The 26,223-nt window shown below is 37.3% G+C and overlaps 1 protein-coding gene across 22 annotated transcripts in view; it reads right to left on the reverse strand.

Annotated features, from left to right (window-relative positions):
* LOC140730474 (neurexin-1) overlaps nucleotides 1–26,223 on the reverse strand; it is a 1,634,325-nt gene that overhangs the window by 645,796 nt on the left and 962,306 nt on the right. For all 22 annotated transcript variants that reach the window (XM_073050928.1, XM_073050924.1, XM_073050929.1 and 19 more), the window contains 2 exons: nucleotides 18,369–18,542; nucleotides 13,549–13,668 (listed from right to left, as the gene is read on the reverse strand). In XM_073050928.1, the coding sequence (XP_072907029.1) occupies nucleotides 13,549–13,668; nucleotides 18,369–18,542 (294 nt within the window). The remainder of the gene's footprint in view (nucleotides 1–13,548; nucleotides 13,669–18,368; nucleotides 18,543–26,223) is intronic.

Consider the following 26,223-nt stretch of genomic DNA (forward strand, 5'->3'; position numbering starts at 1 on the left):
GGAAGATGCCAATAAATGTTTGGGAAATTAAAATCTCTCACTATGATGATCCTGTTATTATTACACATTTCCAGAATCTGTCTCCTTTCTGTTTCTCAATGTCCCTGTTACTTTTGGGTGGTCCATATAAAACACCCAGTAAAGTTATTGATCCTTTCCTGTTCCTAACTTCCACCCACTGAGACTCAGTAGACATGACTTCCTCCTTTTCTGCAGCCCTGACACTATCTCTGATCAGCAGTGCCAAGCCCCCACCTCTTTTGCCTCCCTTCCTGTCCTTTCTGAAACTTCTAAAGTCTGGCACTCTAAGTAACCATGTATTGGATGATGCCACATTAGTGTTCAAGGTTGGCGTAGAAAACTCAAACATATCAAGGGCAAAATAGTGTTAAAAGAAATGCCACACTCAAGTTTTCCAAAGACCATCAGATTCTTTATACCATCTGTGATAAAGTAGCTAGTGAGTTGGATCACAAGGACGATAAAGGATTTCCTTCCAACCTTGAATGGAGCCCATGGGAAACACTAGTCATCGGAATATCCAAGAAGGGTGGGACTGTCAGAATCTGTGGTCATCTTAAGGTCACCATCAGCACAATACTGAAAGTAGATCATTAGTCTCCACCTAGCATAAAGAATATCTTTGCAAACCTTCCTGCAGAGAAACACCAGCAAAGTGCACATAGCTGAGGCATACCTACATAAAGAGATGGAAGAAGAGTCCAAAATATTTCTCACCATAAACACTCACGAAGTGCTTTATCACTATAACAGATTTGTTTTTGGAGTAGCATCTGTTCCAACACATTGACATAAAGCTATGAGCAAGTGCAATAAGGCTGCCCAGGCACTTATTGTTACCTGGACAACACCATTGTTCCAGCGAGGATGACTAGGAACACCTCCAAAATCTCAAGACAATGTTAAAAAGAGAAGATGATTATGGGTTTACAGCGTGACACAGAAAGTGTTAATTCTTTAAACCAAGCATCTGTGGTCACACCATATTCACAAAAGTATTACACAAGTGTACTGAGAAAATTCAAGCAGTGGTGGATGCCCCATGGCAAAAGGACATGTCACAGTTGCAGTCCTTTTTAGAATTAGTCAATTACTATAACAGGCCCCCGCCAAAGCTGGTTACTGTGCTCCACCCCTTGATCTTATTACTACAGATCAGGAAGAGATGGCATTGGACAAAGCAATGTGAGCTGGTATTTCCAAAGACAAAGGAAATGGTGATGCAAGACAGTGTCCAGTGAAGCTCATCTGTGACACCTCACCTTATGATTTAGGTGCAGTCATGACAAATGTTATGAGTGAAGAAAGTGAACTCCCCACAGCCTTTGTATCACTTTCCTTTAATGCTACAAAGAAAAATTAGGAACAGATTGACAGAGGGACAGTGAATATGGTTTGGGGTGTAAAATATTTCAGCCGATACGTATGGGAGAGCGTTCACCCTTGTTAACCTCCAGTTCCCATTTTGAATCCACAGAAGGGTGTTCCACTAACACCAGCAGTATAAATGCAGAGATGGGCTCTGTTTCTTGGAGGGCACAATTACAAGATCAAATTCAAGAGGACAACTAATCATGGAAATGCTGATGTATTGTCATATTTACCCTTGGAAAAGAAAATGCCTAAAAATTTTACAAAAGGGGACACACCTTTTGAGTATTCTCCCTAATGCAAATTGGAAGTCTCTATATTATAGCAGTGATAATCCAAAGGGACACCAGGAAAGACCCCATACTATCTCAGGTCTCTTTGCCCACCCAAAATGGTTGGAATGTGCAGCAGAATCACCAGTTCCCCCATTTTTACCATCGTCAAGATGTATGGCCTTACGTGGGGACTGAAAGTTGTTATACCATCCAAGCTGAGAGCTAAAGTGTTGGAGAAGTTACATGCCAGTCATTAGGGCATGGTCACAATGAAAGTGTTGGCTTGAAGGTCTGCTTGGTGGCCTGGGATAAAACAGTAGATCGAGCAGCTTGCTATGCACTGTTTAGGATGCCTACACGTCCAGAAGATATCAAGCGCAGCACCTGTCCGTCCCTGGGAATGGCCTCCATTGCCCAGGTAGAGGCTTCATGTGGATTCATAGGCATAAATTCCTTGAAAGTAGTGAGTGCAGCTACAAAGGGGCCAGAAGTGTTCCAGGTAGCTTCCACTACAGCCCTGCACTCTGTTGATATGTTGAGCAGCCTCTTCTCAAGGACTGTTGTTCCACAACACTTAGTCAGTGACAATGGACCACTTTTTTTTTGCAAAACAGTATCAGTCATTCCTGAAAATGAATGGAATAAGACATATATAACTTCAGGACTGTACTACTCAGCTACAACTGCCTTGATGGAGAGGTTTGTCCTGAGACAAAAGAACACACTGCAAGCAATGTCAGCAGAACACAATACACTGAATCAGAAGCTCGCCTATTTCTTCCTTGTATATCACAATTCAGCACACTCCACAACTAACAATTCAGCAGCTGTTCCTGAATTGTCCCTTGTATTGACGTTTTGATCTCCTTAAACAAATACTTTGATGTTTCACTCTTGGACAAGCAGTTCTGATGAGGTACTGCAGAGGTGATTAAGAGATGGTACTTGGAACGATTTAAGGACAGAAGTGGACCACTCTCCTAAACAGTGGAGATTGCACCTGACATCATCAGTTGAGGAGAGCAGAGGCAATTGTTTGAGAAGGAAGATGTCCAAAGCTATCAGAACCACTTTCTGTAGTCCCAGAGTCAACGCCTAGAACCACCACAGAGGAGGCCCCAGAACCTGAGATTATTTCACAGCCAGGTCTCACCTGCCAAGCAGAGTGAATTCTCCCCACCCCCATTAGGAAAGACGCTATCCCACAAGAGTAAGAGATCCTCCACAGCAATAAATCTTTAGGCATGAATGGGACAAATTAAAATGTACTATACTGTGCATGCCTGTATAGTAGTTGGATTATATAATATATTGTGTATATTGTTGTGATGCATTCTAAGCAGGGAGGAAAATGTGTATTTAATATTTCAGTAATATTTGAGTAACATTATAAATATATTGCTCGATTAAACATTCTTTTTTAAAATAATTCATTATGGGTTATATGTAAAAGTATGTGAATGGCATATGTTATCACGCCACCACATCATCAGTGTGTACCTTGATATAAGTATAGGGAAACTAACCACATGCATCAGACAGCTCTGATCCTTTTCAGAAAGGTGTAGTATCAAATGTTTACAATATAATTATGAAAATACGTTCAGTGGCCTTTTATAAGATTAAAAATGATTGGAAAAGAGAACTTAACTTTACTATCCCTATTGAGAATTGGGATAAAATTCTTCAATTAGTTAATTTATCCTCTATATGTGCTAAACATTCATTGATACAGTTTAAAGTTGTGCACAGGGCTCATATGTCCAAGGATAAATTGGCTCATTTTTATTCCCATATAAATCCTATATGTGACAGATGTCATTCTGAGATAGCTTCTTTAACTCATATGTTTTGGTCATGTCCGCTTTTGAAAAAATATTGGAAAGACATTTTTGATATTATTTCCATGGTATTGAACATTGATTTACAACCTCATCCTATTACTGCAATCTTTGGTTTACCAATGATGGGGTCAATCCATTTATCTTCTTCTGTTTGTTAGATGATTGCATTTCTTACATTAATGGCTGGAAGATCTATTTTGTTGAATTGGAAAGAAATTAATCTCCCTACCGTATTTCATTGGTTTTCTCAAACTATGTTATGTCTAAATTTGGAGAAAATTAGAAGTGTCGTATATGACCCTTCTATTAAATTTGAAAAGATTTGGAGGCCATTTATTCAATATTTTCACATGATGTAATTTGACCCTGTTCCAATCCTATTTGTTTTTCTGGTTTTGAATATATATATATGTTGAGAGGATCGGAGTTGGGGACACTGATAATTTTGTAATTTTTTTTATAGATACCATAAACAGCCCATTTTTTTTCTTCTTTCTTTTTTTTTCTTTAAAGGTTAGTGGTTAGTTTGTTAGTTTAGTTTTTCTTAGAGTATTTTTTTTTCTTTTTCTCTTTTCTGTTTTTTTTTTCAACATGATTTACCTAGTTATTTTTTGTTTCGTTTATATGACATTTGTATCATTCATGATTTGGGAAGACTTAACTATATTGTACTTATTGCTTGTGTATCCTTTTATGCTCATTTTAATTTTGTAAGTTTGTAATCCCATGATCTATGTACTAATCTTATCATGTTGATATTAATAAAAAGATTGAAAAAGAAAGACAGCTCTGTGTTTTTCTTTTGATTAATTTTATGTTTTAGAGTTACCAAACATAGCATTAACCTCCTTTATTTCACAGAGAACAACTCTAGCTTCTCCATTCTATCTGCATGACCAATTATTGCATGTTCCTTAAAATGGGGAACCAAGAACTGAATGCAGTACTTCCGCTGTGGTCAAGCAAGTATAATATATAGGTTCACCATCACTTTCCTGTTCTTGTAATCTATGCCTCTTTATAAATAGGGCACAAGCATCCCTGAAGGATTTTAAACATTTTCAACAAACTCCATACTTCACTCTAAGATATCTCTATATATCTCTATTCCTATGCTCCTTTTACAATCAGCTCCTCTGGCTCATGTTGTCCCTTCTGTAGATGTGAACTTCCAACTATTCAAGACATTTACAAAGACAAGTGTGTAAAAAGTGCCTGAAGGATCATTGGGGACCTGAGTCACCCCAACTCCAGGAAGCAGTACCGCAGCATAAAAGCCAGGACCAACAGGCCCCGGGACAGCTTCGTCACCAGGCCATCAGACTGCTTAATTCATGCTGATGCAACTGTACTATGTTATATTGATTATCCTGTTGTACATACTATTTATCATAAATTACATATTTATACGGAGACATAACATAAAGATTTTTACTCCTCATGTATATGAAGGATGTATGTAATACAGTCAATTCAATTCAATTCGTAACGTACAACATTTCACATTTCACAGCACTTAAACTCATGTTTTGCATTAAAAGAATTTTCAGAAATTATTTCCTGATCAAATGCCAACTCCTGGAAGATTCCACTATACAATCTCCTCCAGACTGTAAGAGCACGTCCACTGCTATCTCTGTTTCCAGTGTCTATCCATGCTGTTGCAACTCCTATTATTCTATGGCCAATTTTGATGACATTTCTTTTGTGATACAAGATCAAATATTCAATTTAAAGTCCATACAGACCACATCAACCCTCACTGTTTAGAGATGGATGACTATCAGGAGAAGCAAAGCAGTAGGCATTCAGTGCTAAGTTCCTCTGTGGACATTCCCTTCACACATATTTACTTCATCGTCAGCCACAGGCAAATTTCCGACAAACTGGAGAGTAGTGAATGTTGTTCCATTGTTAAAGAAGGTCAGCTAATGACAGGCCAGCTAACTACAGACCAGTGAACCTAACATCAGTTGTAGGAACATCACTGGAGAGAACTCTGAGGTAAAGTATCATCTGGAATGTCAAGGCCCAATCAGGAATAGTCAACACAGTTTTGTGTGTGGAAGGTCTTTTCTAACAAGTCTTAGGAAAAGAAATAACTCAGGGGCTAGATGAAGGTAAGGCAGTGGATGTTGTTGGCATAGACTTTATTAAAGCCTTTGACAAGGTCCATTGTGGCAGGCTAGAAGGTTAGTTCACGTGGGAATCAGGGGAAGTTAGCTACGTGGTTTCAGAATTGGCTCCGTGATAGGAAGCAGGGGTGACGTTTGAAGGTCGACTTTCCAACTGGAGGCATTTGACTAGTGGGCTTCCCTAAGGATCAGTGTTGGAACACTTATATTAATTATGAATCCAAGAGATTTGGATTAATACTAACTTGGCAGTCTTTTTGTCAGAGAAGCAGGTTACAATGAATTGAAAGATATTGATCAGTTACAACAATGTGCTGAGGACTGGCAAATAGATTTCAAAAATGAAATGATGCATTTTGGACATTCAAACCAGCATACAACTTATACAGTGATTAGCAGGGCAATGAAGAGAGTTGTGGAACAGAAAGGACCTGACAGTACATGTGTATAGTTCTCTGAAAGGAGGGATAATGGCACCTAAGGGCAACTCCTTTGCTTGCATCTTCAGAAACAGCTGTATATCCACCTTTAATATCTTTATTTTTCCCTTTTAGGGTTCTTTTGAAGACGCTGACCTGGAGTTACACATAGGCTTTGGTTTTTTGTGGGAATGGGACCTGTTCTCGGAGTTCCATGACTGGCCATTATTTGACATGCCAAGGGTTTGAGAGTCTCACTCGTGTTTGGAAGCCTAAGATGTCGGGGCTCTGCGGACGGGCGGATCGAGGGTTGGTTTCATGGCAGGAGACTCGCGTGACATCGGGGAGGCCAGCAAATCTTTCACTGTGGGCCAGAAGACCTGAGATCTTTGTGATCTTTAGACACAGAACTCGAAAAAAGCGATGAAATGGACTTTTAACATCGTAAACCAAAGGGAGAGGGAAATGTCTCCCCTTTTTCACAGCGAGTGGGAGACATAACCCACTGGAGACATTTCTCTCTCCCTTATTAGGGAGAGAGAGAACCTGTGGTTTGTCGAATGTCAGATGAAATGCGAAGACTTTGGGGTAACATTGGTTTGTGTCTTTGCTATTGCTTAGCACACGCTTGGGCTCACTGACCATAGTGCTGCACTTCTTTTTTGCTGGTGGAGGGAAGGGGGGATTGTTGTTAGCTGCCGCTTACGCACGTGAGGGGAGAGGGACCGCAGGGTTCTTACGTTTAACTGTCGTTCATTCTTTGGGGGCACTTCTCTGTTTTTGTGGATGTTTGCAAAGAAAAAGCATTTCAGGATGTATATTGCATGCATTTCTCTGACATTAAATTGGACCTTTGAACCTTTGGAATGACCACAGAGGGGTGGAGATGAGGTGGATGTTCATAGTCTTTCTGGGAAGTCCAAAACTAAAGGGTACCGATACAGGATAAGAGGGGAGAGATTTAAAAGAGACCTGAGAGGCAACTTCTTTACACAGAGAGTAGTGAGTACCTGGAATGAGCTGCCAGAGGAAGTGGTCATGGCAGGTACAATTGCAACATTTAAGAGGTATTTGGATAAGTACTTGGAGGGGTGTGGCTTGGAGGGCTATGGGCCAAATGCAGCAACTGTGACCAGCATGGAGGATGCTGTGGTTAGAAAGATAGAAAACATACAGCACAATACAGGCCCTTTGGCCCACAAAGCTGTGCTGAACATGTCCCTACCTTAGAACTACCTAGGCTTTACCCATAGCCCTTTATTTTTCTAAGTTCCATGTACCCATCCAGGAGTCTCTTAAAATACCCTATAGTTTCTGCCTGCACCACCACCACTGGCAGCCCATTCTATGCACTCACCACTCTCTGAGTAAAAAACTCACCCCTGACATCTCCAAGCACCTTAAATCTATGCCCTCTCATGCTAGCCATTTCAGCCCTGGGGAAAAGCCTCTGACTATCCACACAATCAATGCCTCTCATTATCTTGTAAAACTCTATCAAGTCACCTCTCATCCTCCGTTGCTCCAAGGAATAAAGGTCAAGTTTATTCAAGCTATTCTCATAAGGCATGCTCCCCAATCCAGGCAACATCTTTGTAAATCTCCTCTGCACCCTTTCTATAGTTTCCTCATCCTTCCTGCAGTGAGGCGACCAGAACTGAGCACAGTACTCCAAGTGGGGTCTGACCAGGGTCCTATATAGCTGCAACATTACCTCTCAGCTCTTAAAGTCAATCCCACGATTGATGAAGGCCAATGCACCGTATGCCTTCTTAACTAGTTGGTAGGGTCATTTGGACTGAAGGGCCAGCTTTTGTGCTGTATTATTCAATGACTCTCAATATGATTTACCTTTTACAGATCCATGCAGGATTTTTCTATTTGACATCATTGTATCATCTTTTTTCACAAATGTAGGGGAAAGCAACATTAGACAAAGTTACTAAGTATTTGGGATAAGAGACTTGACAGTCCAATAGTGTTGATCTTCACCTGAGAATCATTTCAGGGGAATAAAAAGTAGGTCGTCAAGAAATTCAGACACTCGTCAGCATGACACCTCAGATAAAGTTCAAACAGCAGCTTATTAAATGTCTAGTATCTCAGAGCCTCAGCAATCTCCTGGTTTGTTTGGTGTCTTAGAGAACTATCTTTCTCATGAACAGAACTTCGACATGAAACTCATAACATGATTGTCATGGGACCAGTCCTTCACATACAACAGAGTAACAAAAAATATCAGTCCAAAGTGTATCGCTGAAGTCATCAGCTACTGACTCCTTCTTGACACTGCTGAACATCGATTCTCAGAGGCTGGAACAAAATCTCTATCGCTCATTTCATTGATTGTATTTCTGTGGGACCATCACATCCAATCACCATAGAATGGAAGGGTTGCCACCAGCAAATCAAGATAATCAAGCATTGGAGGTCACAATGGAACCAAAATATTCAACAGAAATTGTCACCAATCCCATAGAACCTGGACTCAATCTTTTACTCAAATTTAAATAGCCCTCTACTGGAAACCAACAGAGGGTGGTGGATTTGCAGAACAAGTTGGGGAGGGTACAAATACAATATTTAAAAGCCATTTAGACAGGTTAATGGATTGGAAAAGGTAATACAGACAAATGGGTTTACCTTTGTAGGCATGGATGATTTTGGCCTAAGACTCTAGACTCTACCTTGTTCAACTCATAACATGTCCTATGACTGAGACAAGGAAGATCTAGCAATTTATGTGAATAAAATACTCTCTGAAATATAACAGTTAAAATTATTTTTTATATTATATCCAACATCTATTTACAAGCAATACAGTATACACGCTCACTATTTTAAAGCACAAATGACATGTTAGCATCAACAATACGTAAGATTGGACAACATGATTTGAAAAGCAGGTGCATCTTGAAACTTCAAGTTTAACATGTAGAACAGCCAAAGAAGGATATTATGTTGTGCAGGGAGAGGAGTTGCAGTGCATGGCACTGATCTACACCAGTAACTGCCATTGTTGCTAATATAAGAGAGTTAATGCTTGGTTGAAACCTGATGTCAAAACCATTTGAAATACTACATCAGCAAGTTGGTCCGCAATGAAGCACACATATTTTATTGAGAAAATAAATTTAAGACATTGGCATTCACTGACAAGTTTCAGCTAATTCTATTTGATCTGTATGCTTCACTACAAATAGTACCCTAATGTATTCAGAAGCAGTCAAGTAACTGAATTTTAGAGCATGTTTCCTCCTCTATCTTAGGTGATGTGCATTCGATCTTTACATTGGTTTGGCCGTGGATCAATCTAACGGAGCACAGAATTCACAGATTCAGTCTCTTACCATTGACTTTGCTAATCACAGGTCAAATAGGACCAATCAAAAACATGCTCCTAAATATATCACCATGTAGCCAACAAAGGCTTTCCTTGTTTACAGTCCCTTGAGTGCCAAGCCATTGCCCAGTTTTCATGTGAAATGGCATTCACTTTTACTCTGCTAATCAACATGAATCAGTGCAAACAAGAGAAAGTCTGCAGATGCTGGAAATCAAAATAATAAACACAAAATTCTGGGGAACTCAGCAGGCCAAGCTGAGACCCAAAACATCGACTGTTCACTCTTTTCCATAGACACTGCCTGGCTTGCTGAGTTCCTCCAGCATTTTGTATGAAACAGTGCATTTGGGAAAGTGGCCCTGCAGTATGAACAAATGGTACTGGTGTTTTCAGTGAATTAGATTAAAATGCACAGTACATTTTGAATAATGGACTCTAGTCAGTGAACTATTCTGGTTGCAAGCAGAAACAGGTATTGTACAGTACATGAAAATTGTGCCCTCTGAAGGACCCCAGAATTTTTGGTATGGCTAGCTCTGAAGGATGTCATGAAGTTTAATCTCAATTAAGCAACAGAATGTGATTTGTAGTTTTTGGTTTCCATTTCATTAAATTAAATTTATTTATCATTATTTTCATAAGCAGCTTTAATAACTTTTATTGTGTACTGGTGGCTAATTCGCAAGAGTTCCAAGTACTAGAAAAAATTAAATAAAATTTAAACTTAAATTCTGTCAGTGAGTGACCCTCTTTTGTTTAACTCCTAATTAATTCCAAATTTTATCCATGTATAAATTAATGTAGTTCTTTGTACATAATGTGCAAATAATATCAAACTTAATGTCACGCTTAACAAAAAATTATATCAAGACTATATGCACAGAATGTGAAAATTAAAGAATAAACATCAAGCCAAGGCTTTTAACATTTATTTACACTTAATGCTTTACAACAAATCTTTAAGGTAAGGAGTTAATGTCAAGACTTCTATGATATCTGAATGAATTCCTGTTATTAAAGTAAATCACACTCTCATCACAGAAATTACTGATCTATATATTTCCCTTCCACTTTAGAGTATGACTTGAAACACTTAAAAATTTCTTTCTTTATTGTTCTGTGACAGAAATCAAACGATGCTGGGAGATTAATTATTGAAATGGGGAAATGTGTGTTTACTAAACATGCACATTTCTAAAAGCTGAAAATTATTGTCAACCTGTGAGTCTGGTTATACCAAGAATGAAATCTTATTGCCTCTAATTTTGCAGGATAGCACACATTGCATACTATTGTCGAAATATTTCCCAAGGTATTATTCTATGAAATACCCTCAGAATTAGACTGAATTTTGCATTCAAGGAAAAAAAAATTCTTCTTTATGTGATATTACTTGAAATTGCCTTCTTCATTAATGAAAGTATATTGTAGTGTCAAACACAGACGACATTTGTAAATGAGCACAGTGCCATCTAGTGGAAATAACTAAGTGGTAACAATGAGTTCTCATAAGGCTCAGTTAACAAAATAATCGAAATAATTGAAATTCAGGATTGAATTATATATGTATACTACAGTATATGCATTCATAAATAAACATAAGTGATTTTGAAAATTAATATTTTAATAAAACTGACAGCTAGCAATCCTTAAGAACAATTATGATTTAATCATAAGCAATGCAATGCATTAGTGAGTTATTTTTCTGCACATCATTTATTAAAAATTTACTGTCTCTAGTCTATGCATTCCATATCTTTATTATTTTGCCCTTTTTGAAAAGAAATATTCACATTGTTGACCAATCTAATCTCTCTCCAGGTTTGCTGAGTTTCTTTGATTTCAAAGAATTATATTGCTGGCATTATATCCACTTCTGAAGTTGAGAGAGATGTCACTCCTTTACTCAATACATTAGAAGCCTGTGCTCTTTCACTAAATTGGCTATGCTAGGTCGACTTCTGGAATACACTGATGATCACATAATTCTTCAATATTGCCTAGACGTCTCACGCAGGAATAAAGTGACTTACATTACATCTCTAACTCTGTCTTCTACTTTCACAATATATCATTCCAGCACCTTATTTTTGAGACTAGAGTTTCCAGGCAGTGTTAATTTATAAATTCTGCCTCATTATTTAAAATGTCTCTCTTTCTAGCTTGTATCAAAACTTTGTCTTTGTTTCAATTTTTTCTTCTGCTCAAGGTTTGACTGAACTCAGCTTAATTATGATCATCCTTCTATCCTTAGTAACTCAGAAAGCTAACCCGTTGTGGAATGTGGCATTGTTCCATCGCTGAGGCAAATGCTTGCTAATCAATGTCTCATTATAAAAGGTGAGTATTTTCATAACACCCTTAAAATATTTGCTTCTCTGTTTCTTTCACAATTCTAGCTCTGGATAATATGGTGAAGTAAGCATGTATTTATTGTTATTCCACTTCATAAGGCACTCAAATATAAATGCACAAAACCAGAAACTTTTGTCCAAGGCTATATCATTTCATCAACTACGGAATGAGAAAATGGAACTCAAATCTCAGTCTATAATACAGAGCTGAGTTCTGATCACACCAATCCATTTCAAGTGGCTGTGAATAATAGATATCACCACACCATTATCATGTACTCTTTGGAAAGATCTCATTGACACCAACTCTGAAAGGTATCTTTCCTAGTTTAGTTTTACAATTTTGAATCTTTTCAAATGCCTTTGCCTTGATAATTTCTCTGTCTTTGACTGGTTGCAATCCATTTGCGTCAGCTTGTAGCCAAAAATAAACCACTACACTTGATAAGAATGCATATTTGGCTCTTTTGAAACTTTTATTTGTGCCCATTTATTTGTGCAGCAATCTCAAAACACACAAGATTCAGATATTTACTTCTTTGGCACTTATGACTATCACTGCATGTATACTTAGTGATCTTTACCATGCCTATGTTAAGATGAGAGACTGTCAGACCAATTTAAACCTATAAAGTAATTTTGTAGATGAAAAATTATGTTTATGTATTTTCATTATATAATATTGCTGATGCATCTTTTTATACATCTTAATATATGCATGTGACAGTTTGAGAAAATGTTGGCTTCTGCCAACTCTATATGTAGATCCAATATGGGTAAAGTGTCAACCTTTGCTTTGTTCACTGTCACCTTATATTTACCACATATTTGCCTGGATCAAAGGATTTTAATTGTGTCAAGAGATTGAATAGCCTGGGACGGCTGTCCTTGGAGTGAAGGAGGCCAATAGAGATTTCTAAATTTATAAGTAGCATAGATAGGATACGCACTCTGATTCTTTGGCCATGAGAGGGGCATGGAAAATAAGAGGGCATACAGTTAAATTGAGAGGAAGGAACATTTAAAAGGGATTTGAAGGGAAAGATTTAGTTTCCTACACAGAGAGTCAGTGACACTTGGAAGTCATTGGCAGAGGAAGTGGTAAAATCAGATGCAATCACTACATTTAAAACATATTTAGACAGGCACTTGGGTAGGCAAGGTTTAGGAGGATACAAAACCTATTTTAGGCAATTGGTATTAGAATAAATGGGCAAAAATGATTTGTATGGACATTAGGCACTGTACAACTCTAAAACCCTATAACAGCAATGAGAATGGAAACATAGGGTACTGAGACAAAGGCATGTTGAAATGAGCACCCCATTATCAGTTGTGACAATACATTGCCTGCCAATCTGAAACATTCCTCCAATGAAACAGACAGCACGTTGAGTCACCTCATTAAATCCAAAAAAATTCTTGCTTCACCATTGTTTCTTATTTAACTCACTTTATCATAAGATACTCAGAAGAACATTCAGATAATATCTAATTAATAAAATGACTATACAAAACTTGTGCATCATTTTGCCACATACAATGCAGATAAATATTACTGTTAAATAACAACAAATTTATTACCAGACACTGCTCTCTGCAGTATCTCGTACATTTCGGCAGTTGACTTTATACTGCATAATCCACCTTTTCATAAAATGAATGCCTACATAATGATTTATCTCACTAATCATTCAACTTTACTAAGGATGCCATATCAATTTATAGAGTATTGCTTTAACTTCGGAATCACAGTGCGTTCCGAACATGAATATGTACTTACGGTCATTGCATAAAGAGCCAATATATGAGGTCATAGTGCAGTCACAGGTGAAGCCATCCCACTGTTGCAGGCAGACTCCTTGGTTTCCACAAGAATCCTCTTGACAGGTTGTACTTGGCCCTGAGTCAGAACACACAAAAACGTGCATTTTTGCCAAAGCATGTTGTTAGTCCTACTATGCTAAATTTTGCATGCTTTTTTGTCAGTTGTAAGCTTGACATAGGAAGGAACATATTTAGGTTAGGGGCTAGAATGAATGAAAGAACTTGGACACTTCTAAACAATTACTAAAAGCAAATAGAATACCAAGGATTAGCAAAAAAAATGTATTCAACATACTAAAATAATAAAACATTCAAGACTGAAAGCCCCAAGATAATAAGCAATATGTTTTTAAAAATACTTATTGATTCTGAATTTTGACTTAAGAGTAATCGAGTTCCAAAGCAGATAAATGCTGTTTGTATGCATATGGCACAGACACGGTTTTCAGTCTTGTTTTGTACAAACACACAGCTATCTACCTTGCAAGTCAGCTTTCATCAATGCAACTTTGCCAGCAAAATAAAAGCAAAATATGTAAAAGGTTAGTAAGCAGTAGAGGCATGTTAGCAAACATTAGAAAAAATTCAGAGCAAACATGCTGCTATAAAGGAGAGAAAGATGCAATAAGAAACAAAAGATATGATAGCAGCTTTTTATCATCAATAAGCCAGCCAGAAACAATAAGTAATATTCTGCCATCAGAATGGTATACTTTGCCATAGCACTTCAATAATTAAAAACATTCAAGGAAAATATTTTGATAAGGCAAGCATGACTGAGCAAAATGCAAAGAAAATTACTCACTATAAGGTACAAAATTAAATATTTCTGAATTGTTATGATTCATATAACATGGTATAAAATGGTTACCAAATGTATACTTATTTCATGCATAGCACTTCCATACTATTTTTCTGATAACCCATTCTTGTTTCCCCCATTATATGAGCACCATGTGGTCAGTTTGATTTTATTTAAGAAAAGAAAAGCAATTAATTGATATAGATAACTTTCCCTAAAATATATTTTTAAATCATTTTGAAAACATTGGTTGCCCTTTCATCTTCCATGTCAGAAGATTGTAGGAATAGAATACCTCAGAATGAAATTTGGACCCCAAGAACCATCTGCTCATCAACAATACCCTTAACGGTGTACAGCCTCTTTGCATTTGACCTATCCAGGTGCAACACTTCACATATGGTTGAGTTAAACTCCATTTGCCATTCCAAGCCCAATACCAAGAACCAAACATGACCAAAGTTTTTGCCTCCTCTGTCTTCCTCTCATTTATTCCACTTCCAGACTATTTAGTTGCCATTATCAAGCCTGCAGCATCTTCCCCAATCAATGCTAATCAGTGCCAGCCATCTTTTCTTAGCATCCACCTTATCACAAATATCAACTGTGATCTTTTTATCCATTTCCTTGTAATGCAAAGTTAAATATGTCTCTTCCTTTAAATACTTCCCAGTCTTGTAACAAGCTCATTAGCCAGAAACATAACTATTCTCCTGTTACCTGATCTGGAAAGTATTTTCAGCACTTACTGTTTTTATTTCAGATGTTTAGTTTCTGTGAATTGCTTTTTGCTTTTTTGACCAAGTATGGCTGTCTTGCTTCTGGAAGTTGAATTCACTTGCCACTCTGTGATGCTGTCTTCCCCTCTCTCATCACAGCCCATCAGACTTGTGGTGAATAATCTCTTAAACCCAACCTCTCAAGCAATGGGTTGCACACTTCCAGCCGCAAGAAGTCTTCCTGCTTTAAATATTAAATCTGAAGACTTAACTAATGGCAACAACTTTTATCATAAAATAGAAGTCAATACTCAGAGAAAAGAACTGTAGGGCACACCAATCAATGAACAATTCCAGTGGGAAAGTGAGAAAATGAATTATCTCGCTCGAGCATTGTTACTCACAGAAGGCAAAAAAGAACCAAACCTGACCACATGGGAACACTGAAAGGAGAAATCACATTGGAGACAAATGTAGCTCTTTTGAAAGAATCAATATCACCTGCAGCCTTGCAGAATATTAGCCATGATATGTGCAGGACAATATCCAAACTGTTAAATTTTACATGTAAGTCAATGCATTAAAGATCATTCTTAACTTTTAACAGTTAACCCTTGCTTGATAAATGCATATCATAAACTCAGCTTTGCTCAGTGTCACTGATCATCTTTTATTTGCTATTTCAAATATAAAACAAATAAATTGGAACCCATAATTTCAGAATTCAATGACTCAATCTATAAATACCCATGAGATCACAGCCCTTTTTAAGATTAACTTAAACAAATAATAGTCTCTACAACAATTGTGCAGTGACATTACACTCTGGAATATCACATACAAATTCATTATTAAACAAGTTACTTGTTACATTCTATGCATACTATTCCACATAGTGATTTTAAGCAAAGTATCCAAGTTTTTTCTGAGATAGCCATTTTTTCGTTCTTCGATATCCAGCTGGAAAGGACACTGTTCCTCTTCTGGATCAGAATTTACATTTTGCAATAAACTGTCCATTGAACCCATAAATATTACCACTCTTTGTGTATGTTGATAATGGTTTAACACATTCCAATTTAACTACCTGGATTAGTTAAATGTAATTTGTCAAAATGCTCTTCCAAAATAATGGATAAGAAATTTATTACAAAACATGTTATATTTCTGTGACATGGTAATTATTCCACATGGGAACTTCCTAATGTACTCATCTCTTAGTATCCACATGCTAGTAATAACTGCAGTCATCGAAACTTCAAAAATAACAAATTGAGAATAAGTTGTTAAAATATGCAAATAAAAGAAAATTACAAATGTAAATAATTAGATATCCCTGTTTTTCACCATTTCTATTAAATATTCCTGCTTCTATACTCATCAGAATCTTGTTAAGTTTATTAGAGTAGGTTATGTGAAGTACAATCTAATGGTACAACTTTAGAGTAAAGCCCTGGCAATAAAGGTGAATAAGAATAAGTGAGCTAGGAAGATAAAAGATTACAACAAAAGAAGGACAACAAAAAGTTGTAATGTAATGTTTTATCAATCATTAAAAATACATTATGTAAATCAATGAAGTTACAAAATAAAGCATACAAATTTTGGAACCTTTAGCTTATAACAGATATAAATTTGTGTATTTAGGATTATACATGAAGAGCTGAATTTCTGTGTTGCTGCTTGTTGAAATGTAATTTAATTATGTAAACATATAGTCACAGTATTATGTGATGCTTATTTATATTTTAATGGCCAATTTATGTTTAAACCATGTTAATTAACGTGTCCCAAATGTATAATAGCCATTTTTTCATGAGATAAGACTTTAAGTTTCATTCCATGATCCATCCTACTTTTTGGGGCCACGGCTAGTTAAGAAACCCTGTTGGGCATGCTCTGCAGGTTAGGGATAGGGATATGAGGAGAGTATAACTTAGTAGCACCATAAATGCATTAATTTAATCCATGACTGTAGAACATAAACAGGAGTTTGTAATTCACCAATAAAAATGAAAGAAATTATCTTTTGGAACAACAGAAAAAAAGCTGAAAAAACATTGTCATCCCATTTCATGATTTGTTCACTGCATTTTTAAAAATTATTTATTTTAGTGATACAGTATAGAGTAGGCCCTTCTGGCCCTTTGTGCCATGGTGCCTCAGCAACCCCACAAGCCCGATTAACCCTAACCTAATCATGGGACAATTTATAATGGCAAATTAATCTACCCAGTACATTTTTGGACTGTAGAAGGAAACCAATACACTCCACAGGGAGGCCATACAGAAACACCTTAAAGAGTGGTGCCAGAATTGAACTCTGAATGCTGGAATTGCTGCACGCTGTTACAACACTCTGCTGACCTCTAAGTTACCATGGCGCCATGGACATCAGTCCAAAATGGACTGAATTATTCATAAATACTGATAGGTGATAAAAAGGATGAAAATAAGTGAAACTGTGTCTTGACTCTACCCTCATTGATCCAGACAAAATGATTTCTGCATTTACCCCAAATGGTAATTCAGCCACCCCAGGTGATGTTCCCAAATTTATTACACATTAATAGAAGAGGAGGAATCTATTCATCATATTTGAACACAAAAATTATTACTCTCTTTAATATTCCATACATGAATATTAATTGTATGATCAAGGTTAAATAGATTATTTCATTTTGCAAACCTTCCATTTATCACATCATCATTTAATACTACTGTAATTAGAACAATAAATGGGTACTTAACTACATCATACTTTCTTGTTCTACTGCTTATCAGAAATAGCAACCCATTCATTTTGAATGATCTCACAACTTCATTAGAAATGGTGAAAAGAACTTGATTTAAAGGGATTAAATAAAAACACACTGTAATTTCTACATGTGGTTTATGCTCTGGATATGTGGGGCAATAACATTTTGAACATAAAGAAAACATATTGAAAACAATCTGTGTAGAAACACAATCTATTAGTATTTGGTGACCTATATTTAAAATACTACTCTCGCTGACTGACACAAAAAATTGTATTATTATTTTTCACTTAAACAAATCCGTGATCTAACTCACCAGAATACTGCAATACGGAACTAGCAGAAGAGTACAAACACTCTAAAGGTTAAACATAACAGGGTAATACTGAAAACCAAAAAGATGTCACAAATGAAACTGTAATTGACATAAACATGGTGGTTTCTTTATAGAATAATGATGATTCATTTGGTTGTTGAGTGAGTGAATCAGTGATACCTTCACAGTCTCGCTCAATCTGCCCATTGCAATACAAAGCGTCAGAAATCAGATCCGGAAGCCTTCCATTCAGGTCCACTGAAGCCAAACAGCCTTGAAATCCCTCCTTTGATGCCACCAGCTTTGGTAATGTTTTGTACATGTCTTTGGCAATCCCTCCAATATACAAGTCCCCTATGGATTACAGAAATAGAGGTGCAATTAATACATTAGAATGTACTGAATGATTCTATATGATCATACTATATTCAGCATATATTTTCATACAAATCAAACAGGTCTCTGACCATTAAGTACCTATATACACTGATCTTACAGTATTCTCATTCCACCTCATATTAACAACCACACAACAGTCCCCTGTCATTTTTCCCAGAGAGAGTGGTGGGTGCGTGGAACTCACTGCCGGTGGTGGTGGTGGAAGCGGACACAATAGGCTCTTTTAAGAGCCTCTTAGATAGGTACATGGAGCTTAGAAAAATAGCGGACTATGCACTAGTGAAATTCTAGGCAGTCTCTAGAGTAGGTTATATGGTTGGCACAACACTGTGGGCTGAAGGGCCTGTAAAGTGCTGTGTATTTCTATGTTCTATGTTCTACATTCATTATTAGCTGAATAATCTGCCAGCACACACATCTCCGGCATGTGAGAGGAAACTGGAGACCCACAGAAAGTCACAGTCAGAGGGAAAACATACCAACTCCACACTGACAACAGCAGACTTGTAAAATAATGACTAATAGTTTAGCCACCGTGTTGCCGTGTGGTCATGTTATACTCACAAGAGTGTTGCATTTTCTACAACAAAAATGCTGTGTGAAAATTCAGAGGCAAAATAACTTAATTAAGTAACTGCATACACTTGGAGACACCATGCATCTGTACTGCAGGTTGATCTGCAATGGACAAGATCTTTGGTCTCTGCCCTCTTCAAGTAAAGTGCAGAGAACAGGAAGCAACATACTGACTCACATTTGTGGATCTCACCAAATCATTTCATAGCAAAAGCAGAGAGGGTTCCAGCCCAATACTGGAAAAAACTGGGGCACCCCCCCCCCCAAAGATCCTCAATTCTTTCCTTGAATGTTGACATAGATGGCAGCATTTAATTTAATAGCTTTACATCTGATGGTTTTCAGATGAAGAATGACATGGAGTAATGTTTTGGGCCCTTCCATTGCAGCTTTGTCCCTCGATTTCTGATTTATACTTTCCCTGCAGTCATAGATGGAATGTGTCTTCACACATGATCAAATAAGCAGCATTTCAATCTATTTGTACTGAGGTCACTAACAAAATTGAAACAAGACTTAATCAAAAAACCCATCTGTTCAGATAACACTACACTGCTTCTCTGGACAAAACAATAACTTCTGCAGCTCATCGATACTCATTGCCAAGGCTGCACTATTTTCCCCTTCATTATTAGTATAAAGATATATTAATGTCAAAATTTTGTGTCTTTATCCATTATATGATTCTAAAATACTTGACTGGAAACAGTTAATAAGCAACTGTTTTGAGTTTATTCTAATGATAATGAATTTATTCTCAGCGTTGGAAAGACTGAACTACTGGCTTTGACCTAACAACAAAATGGGATGTCAGAGTAACAAAATCACCTTTAGGGCCAAGTTGCAGATGTATAGTGATCTGCACTCTTAGAATATTGCCATATGGCATTGAAGTATAGAAATATGGATTACTTAAGGCCGCCAACAGTAAAGGCTCAACAACATGAACCCTTGATGTTTGCAGCATATCCTTGGCATCTCACATGTGGAAAAAGTATCCAACAAAAATGCCTGCACTGAAGCAGATGTGCCAAGTTTATCAGTTTTCTTCAAGCAAAGAACATTTTGTTGGCTCTGGCACATAAGCAAGTTGGAAGATAACCATATATTTAAACATATACAATGTTGGGAGGTGGCCTGAGTTGAGAGATTTGGAAGGGGTCCATCTCGGGAATGGTTAAAATGGAAAAAATGGTTCAAAGGTTAAAATATATGTCAGCTTTCAATACTGAGGGTGCTGATGTCAATAGTAAATGGCAACATTGGCTGTGATTCGGGATAAACTATTATGTTAGCTAGATCACATATCACCCAGCATCATTTACCTCCCTGTAGTGACAGCTGTCACAGATTTGCTATTTCAGTAATCTGTTTGTATATGAATAGAAATGTAGGACATAATCTGGACTCATCACAGAGTGAAATCTCCATTTCCATCATCTCTCACAGCAAGAAAACTGTGCCATAAAGACGATTATACACCCAATGCTGAAGTAGTTCTGTAATGACGAAGCTGGTGACTAGAACTGCAACTGTCAAAGCAACAATAAATGAGCTAAGTTGGTTTCCACATGGGAAAAATGACAGAATGTGAACAATATTAGGAAAAACATTGTGTTACAGATTGCAGCGTAAAATTCAATAGTTAAAAAGTTCAGGTATTCTATTCATATAATAGAAGTGCACTGAAACATCAATAACATTCAGATGATTATTAGCTGTTGTGTGATTTTCACTGGGTGAAGAGTCGAATGGTTCATTAATTTTAAACACCTCTAAGAAGTGATTGATGACCTTACTCTGCTGAACATAGGAACTAAAGCTCTCACACACATTATAGTTTATTTCATTGGGGAAATAACACAAGTGTAAAGGCTATTTTGCAAGGCTGCTGCCTGTACTGGAAGCATTAGCAGATCTTGTATAAAGGCAATTTGAAATGCAGTAATAACCTGCTGTATAGTTCTGAATGCCAAGACAGCTATTAAGAAATAGATACAGAGGGGGGTAATTACTTATCTTAAATGTGTGTTGCCTTCATTACAACTTCACTCTTTTAAGGTAGAAAATGGAAGAAAATGCTTTTCACAGAATGAAACACATGTGGCCAATTCTTTCCATCTGTAATCAGCAGCTTCATTAAAAACAGTCACATTTTTCTATAGAATCTTAGTAAGTCTGGCATTTCCTGCGAGTGTTGCTACTCCTAGAAATCCACGATTTATCAAAAGAAAGATGGCGCTGCATCTACCATTAAATCCCATTGCTGTAGAGCCAAGTGCCAAGCTTGGTCTTGCTGGGTACTCATTACATGGGAGAATTAGTTCTCCCACCTGATGCCAGGTCAGATCATGTGGAGAGTTTGAGTCTCCACTGATTTCAAAAAAGTTAGATGCAACAGCAGTGCACAGTGGCATTTTGATCAATGATATAAGATGAGTCATATTACAATATATGCTTCATTTTACTTCATCAATTAACAATACAACAATACAAGTGGGCACATTTGAGGTGGCAGCTGTTGTCTCTGCTGGAATTCTTTCATCTGTTTCATTAAATATTACCCACTTTGCCAGAAAAGGATTCCCAGTGTCAGAAGTGGTTCTTATCCACAATGTAGTTCCACAATTAATGCGCTGCTGCACTAGATTATAATCCCTTTTTCAGAGTATTAGAATGTTAAAGGACAGCACAATGACTGATCAGAAAACGGAAAAGGAATGGTGTTGGTCGTATCAAAATCAAAAAACTAAAAATGTCACAAAATGTTATTATCTTTAAAGTGGACACTAACAAACTAGCAATACACTTTCCACCAAGCTCTTTTTTCCTGCTTTGCTGTAATCAAGATGTTGCTCTAGAGAAGTATAGTGTTTGATGTTGGTGAATTGAGCCTTCACCGAAAATTAAGAAAAAAATCACTACACAAAATAAGATGTTGTTTAAAAAATCATTTTTTAAAAATCCTTGGCCTTATAATGCATTGCAACCTTTTCTATCCAGATATGCTGATACCTTATGTTTACTGTTCATCCAAGGCAAGAATGAGCCTAGTGGAGATACTAGGTTTTATTTTGGCAAAATATGTTAATAGATTAATAGGGATATGTTACTGATAAGAATGCTTAACTTGTTATTTTGTTCTTTTTAGGGGTTTATGAGTCAGATTCAGTTTCAATTATTTATCGCAAGTACATCGAAACACACAGTGAAACGTGTCATTGAATGACCAATACAAACTAAGGGTGTGCTGGGGGCAGCCCACAAGAGTCACCATATATTCTGCCAGCACGATGGCATGCCCAAAATATTAAGCATTAAAAATGGAAAGGATAGAGAATCACAGCTCACTTGTGTTCATGCTATAACTTAGAAAATGTCAGATTGATTGTAGAACTTAATATTTTCTAGCAATATCTGTAATAAAGTACCAGCGGCCCCCCCCATCTCGATAAAATTCTTCATATTTCCACTGCCTGAATACAATTTATTTGAAGACAATTCCTTAGATGCATTTATTGTTTCTTAAACTGTTTTTTAAAGTTCTTTCTAAATTCATTTATATTGTGAGTGGCAATTACTTTCAACTTAATACATTGAATAACTATAAATTCATTGTGGAGTATAACACAGATTCTGCCAAACTGGTTCAAATCTGGTATTATATACAGTAAATTATCTGGGCCAGATGATCCATTAAGTTCAGCCAATGCAATATTGAATTGCAATTAGTTTATTATTGTCACATGTACCAAGAAACAAAGAAAAGCTTGTCTTGCATGTTGCACATGCAGATCAAATCCAGAACAACATCAAAGAACTGATTATCAACTGCAGGAGCAAGAAGCTGCAGGTCCATGAGCCAGTTTTCATTAGAGGAATGGAGGTGGAGAGACTTAATAGCTTTAAATACCTTGGTGCTAACATATTAAGGGAGCTGTCCTGGGTCCTGAAAGTTAGTGCATCATAAAGAAGTCACGACAACACATCTACCTTCTTAGAAGTTTGAATAGATTTGACATGCTACCAAACAACTGGTTGTATCACAGCCTGGTATGGAACCATCAGTGAATAGGCAATGGGAGTGGCTACAGAACAGCATGGATATACCCCAGTCCACCACAGGCAAAGCCCGCCACACCATTGAGCACATTTACAAGGAGCACTGTCACAAAAAAGAAGCTTCCATCATTAAAGACCCCCACTATTCAGGCCACACTCTCTTCTCACTACTTTCATCGGGCAGAAAATGCAGAAGTTCCCAATGATGGGTGAAACTAGAACTAGGGGGCATAATCTTAAAATAAGGGGATGCCGTTCCAGGACTGAGATGCGGAGAAATTTCTTCACTCAGAGAGTAGTGGGGCTGTGGAATTTACTGCCCCAGAGAGCTGTGGAAGCTACTACACTCAATAAATTCAAAACGGAGATAGACATTTTCCTGGATAAAAATGGCATTAGGGGATACGGTGAGCGAGCAGGTAAGTGGACATGAGGCTAGGTTTAGATCAGCCATGTGATCTCCTGGACCAGTTTTCGATAGCCTGGATGGGTCGGAGAGGAATTTTCCAGATTTTTTCTCCTCAATTGGCAACTCGTTTTTTTTTTCCCCGGGTGATCACATGGGTTTGGGCGGGATGAATAATAAAATAAAATGGGCGGCATGGTGCCCTGTTGGTTGGCACTGTTGCCTTGTGGGATTCGGTGAAAACTAGAATTAAGATTGGATCAGCCATGATCTTGTTGAATGGCGGAGCAGGCTTGAGGGGCCGATTGGCCTACTCCTGCTCCTATCTCTTATGTTCTTATGTTTAGGACCCACACCATTAGGCTCAGGAACAGATATTACCCTACAACCATCAGGCTTCTGAACCTGTGTGGAAAACTTCATTCATCACAATTCTGAACTGATCCTATGACCTACATACTCCCATTCAATGACTCTTTACAACTCAAGATCTCCAGTATTATTTTTTATTAGCACAATTTGTCTTCTTTTGTCAGTATTTTATATGCATATGTTTTTGTAAATTTTATAGTGTTTTGTTACTTCATTGTAAGTACTTGCAAGAAAATGAATCTCAAGATGGTATCTGGAAATGTATTTTGAGAATAAATTTATTTTGAACTTCTGAATTAAGTAAAACAATAACACCGCAGAACAAAGTATAACAGAGGCTGTGCAGTGCAGGTAAACAGTAAAGTGTAAGATCTTAACAAGACAGATTGTGAGAACAAGATAGGGAACTGTTTAATAGTCTCACAGAGGTGAGGCTGAAGCTGTCATTGAGTCTGATGGTATGTGCTTTCAGGCTGTTGTAGAAGAGGGGAGAAGAAAGAATGTCCATGGTGGGAAGGACCATGCCCATGTCCATATTTGATTATGTCAGCTACTTTACTGATGCAGTAATAAGAGTAGAGAAAGTCTGTGGAGTGGAGTCTGGTTTCTGCAATGTGTTGAACTGTGTCCAAAACCCTCTGCAGTATTTTTCTGCTCGTGTGCCGAACAGTCGCCATTCCAAGCCCTTATGCATTCAGAGAGAATTCTTTCTCTGGTATATTGATAAAAATTGATAAGGAGCAACAAGGACATGCCAAGTTTTTTTTGCCTTGTGGGGAAATAGGGGCATTGATGAGCTTTCTTGGCTCTTGTCTCTGCACTGTTAGACCAGGACAGGCACACTAGCAGCCTGGTGTTCACTCCTAGGAATTTGATGATCTCAACCCTCTCAACTTTAGCACTGTTGAGCATGTGCACCAGCCCCCTTCCTGAAGTCAATGACAGGATCTTTTGTTTTGTTGACATTGAAGGAAAAATTATTGTTATTACACCATTTTACTAAATTTCTATCTCCCTCCTGTACTCTGGAACATCGTTGTTTCAGATATAGCCCAATACAAACGTAGATGGATTTTGAGCAGAATCTGGCCATGCAGTCATGAGTGTATGGGAGTAGAGTAGGGGGCTGAGGACACAACCTTGTGGAGCACTTTTCTTAGAATAATTGTGGCAGAGGTGTTGTCCCTCCTTACTGACTGCAGTCTGTTGGCAATATGAAATATTTTCTATGACCTACCAGTTATTTTTGAGAACATCATTGAATTAATTAATTAATACATAATTAAGCTATTCTGTGTCTCCAAAAAGTTGGTATTTACAGATTTCTCTGAAGTCGTTAAACATATGCTAAAGAGATAGTTGGGACTTATACTTTGTTAGCATCACCAGTTGGATGACTCCAGAAAAAACTAATTAATCAAAAAGTATTATTATTTATGGCTAGACAGTCACTTTCCTGTAAGGCATTTCTCAATTCTAGCAATTAAGAAATCATTGTTTTCCACATAATTTTAATTTACAACTCACAAGGTTATTTGAAATGCTAATTGTCAACATAGTATTAGTTTTCAGCACATAAACAGGGAGAGGATAGCCACATTCAAATGTTGAAAACAGATCAAGGCAAATTCTGGGGAAAAAATCCTGTTTGAAGTGTCATAATGTGCAAGAGGGTCAGGAATTTCCATAGGCTTTTGAAAACATTTGAATTCCATCTCCATTACTGTTTGCCATTACCAAGGTTGTAAGCAGTGAAATCGTTGAAGGGTAAGGGATGTAAATGTGCCAAATTTTGCTTCTAGTTTACTCTTTCTAATATGTCTGTGCTAGAAGTGAATAACAAAATACAGTCATTGAAAAAGATTTCAGCTTGTTCCTTTGTTAATTTACTACAGAGGAAATTACAGCAACAGGTTGTTTGATGGAAGGTGACAAAAAGGCATGTAATTCCTTGCTGAACAAGCTCTTGTGAAGTAATTTCTCTCAGATTTTGGCAGGTAGCACCTGGAACACCTACAAATGATCTTGGTGGCTGCCACCAATTGAATGTTGTTGGCAAATGATTACTCAATATGATGTCATTCAGACAGGAACCAGAAACGTGATTGAATTATTAAAATAATGTTCCCAAACATTTTACAAGGTAGTTTGTTTCAGCTACCTATTGCCTTTCAGAAGTATATGGCAGAGTTGACTTAGCATTACAGATACTGTCACATT

The sequence above is a fragment of the Hemitrygon akajei genome, chromosome 7 (genome assembly GCF_048418815.1).
Source record: "Hemitrygon akajei chromosome 7, sHemAka1.3, whole genome shotgun sequence".
NCBI classification, from domain to species: domain Eukaryota; kingdom Metazoa; phylum Chordata; class Chondrichthyes; order Myliobatiformes; family Dasyatidae; genus Hemitrygon; species Hemitrygon akajei.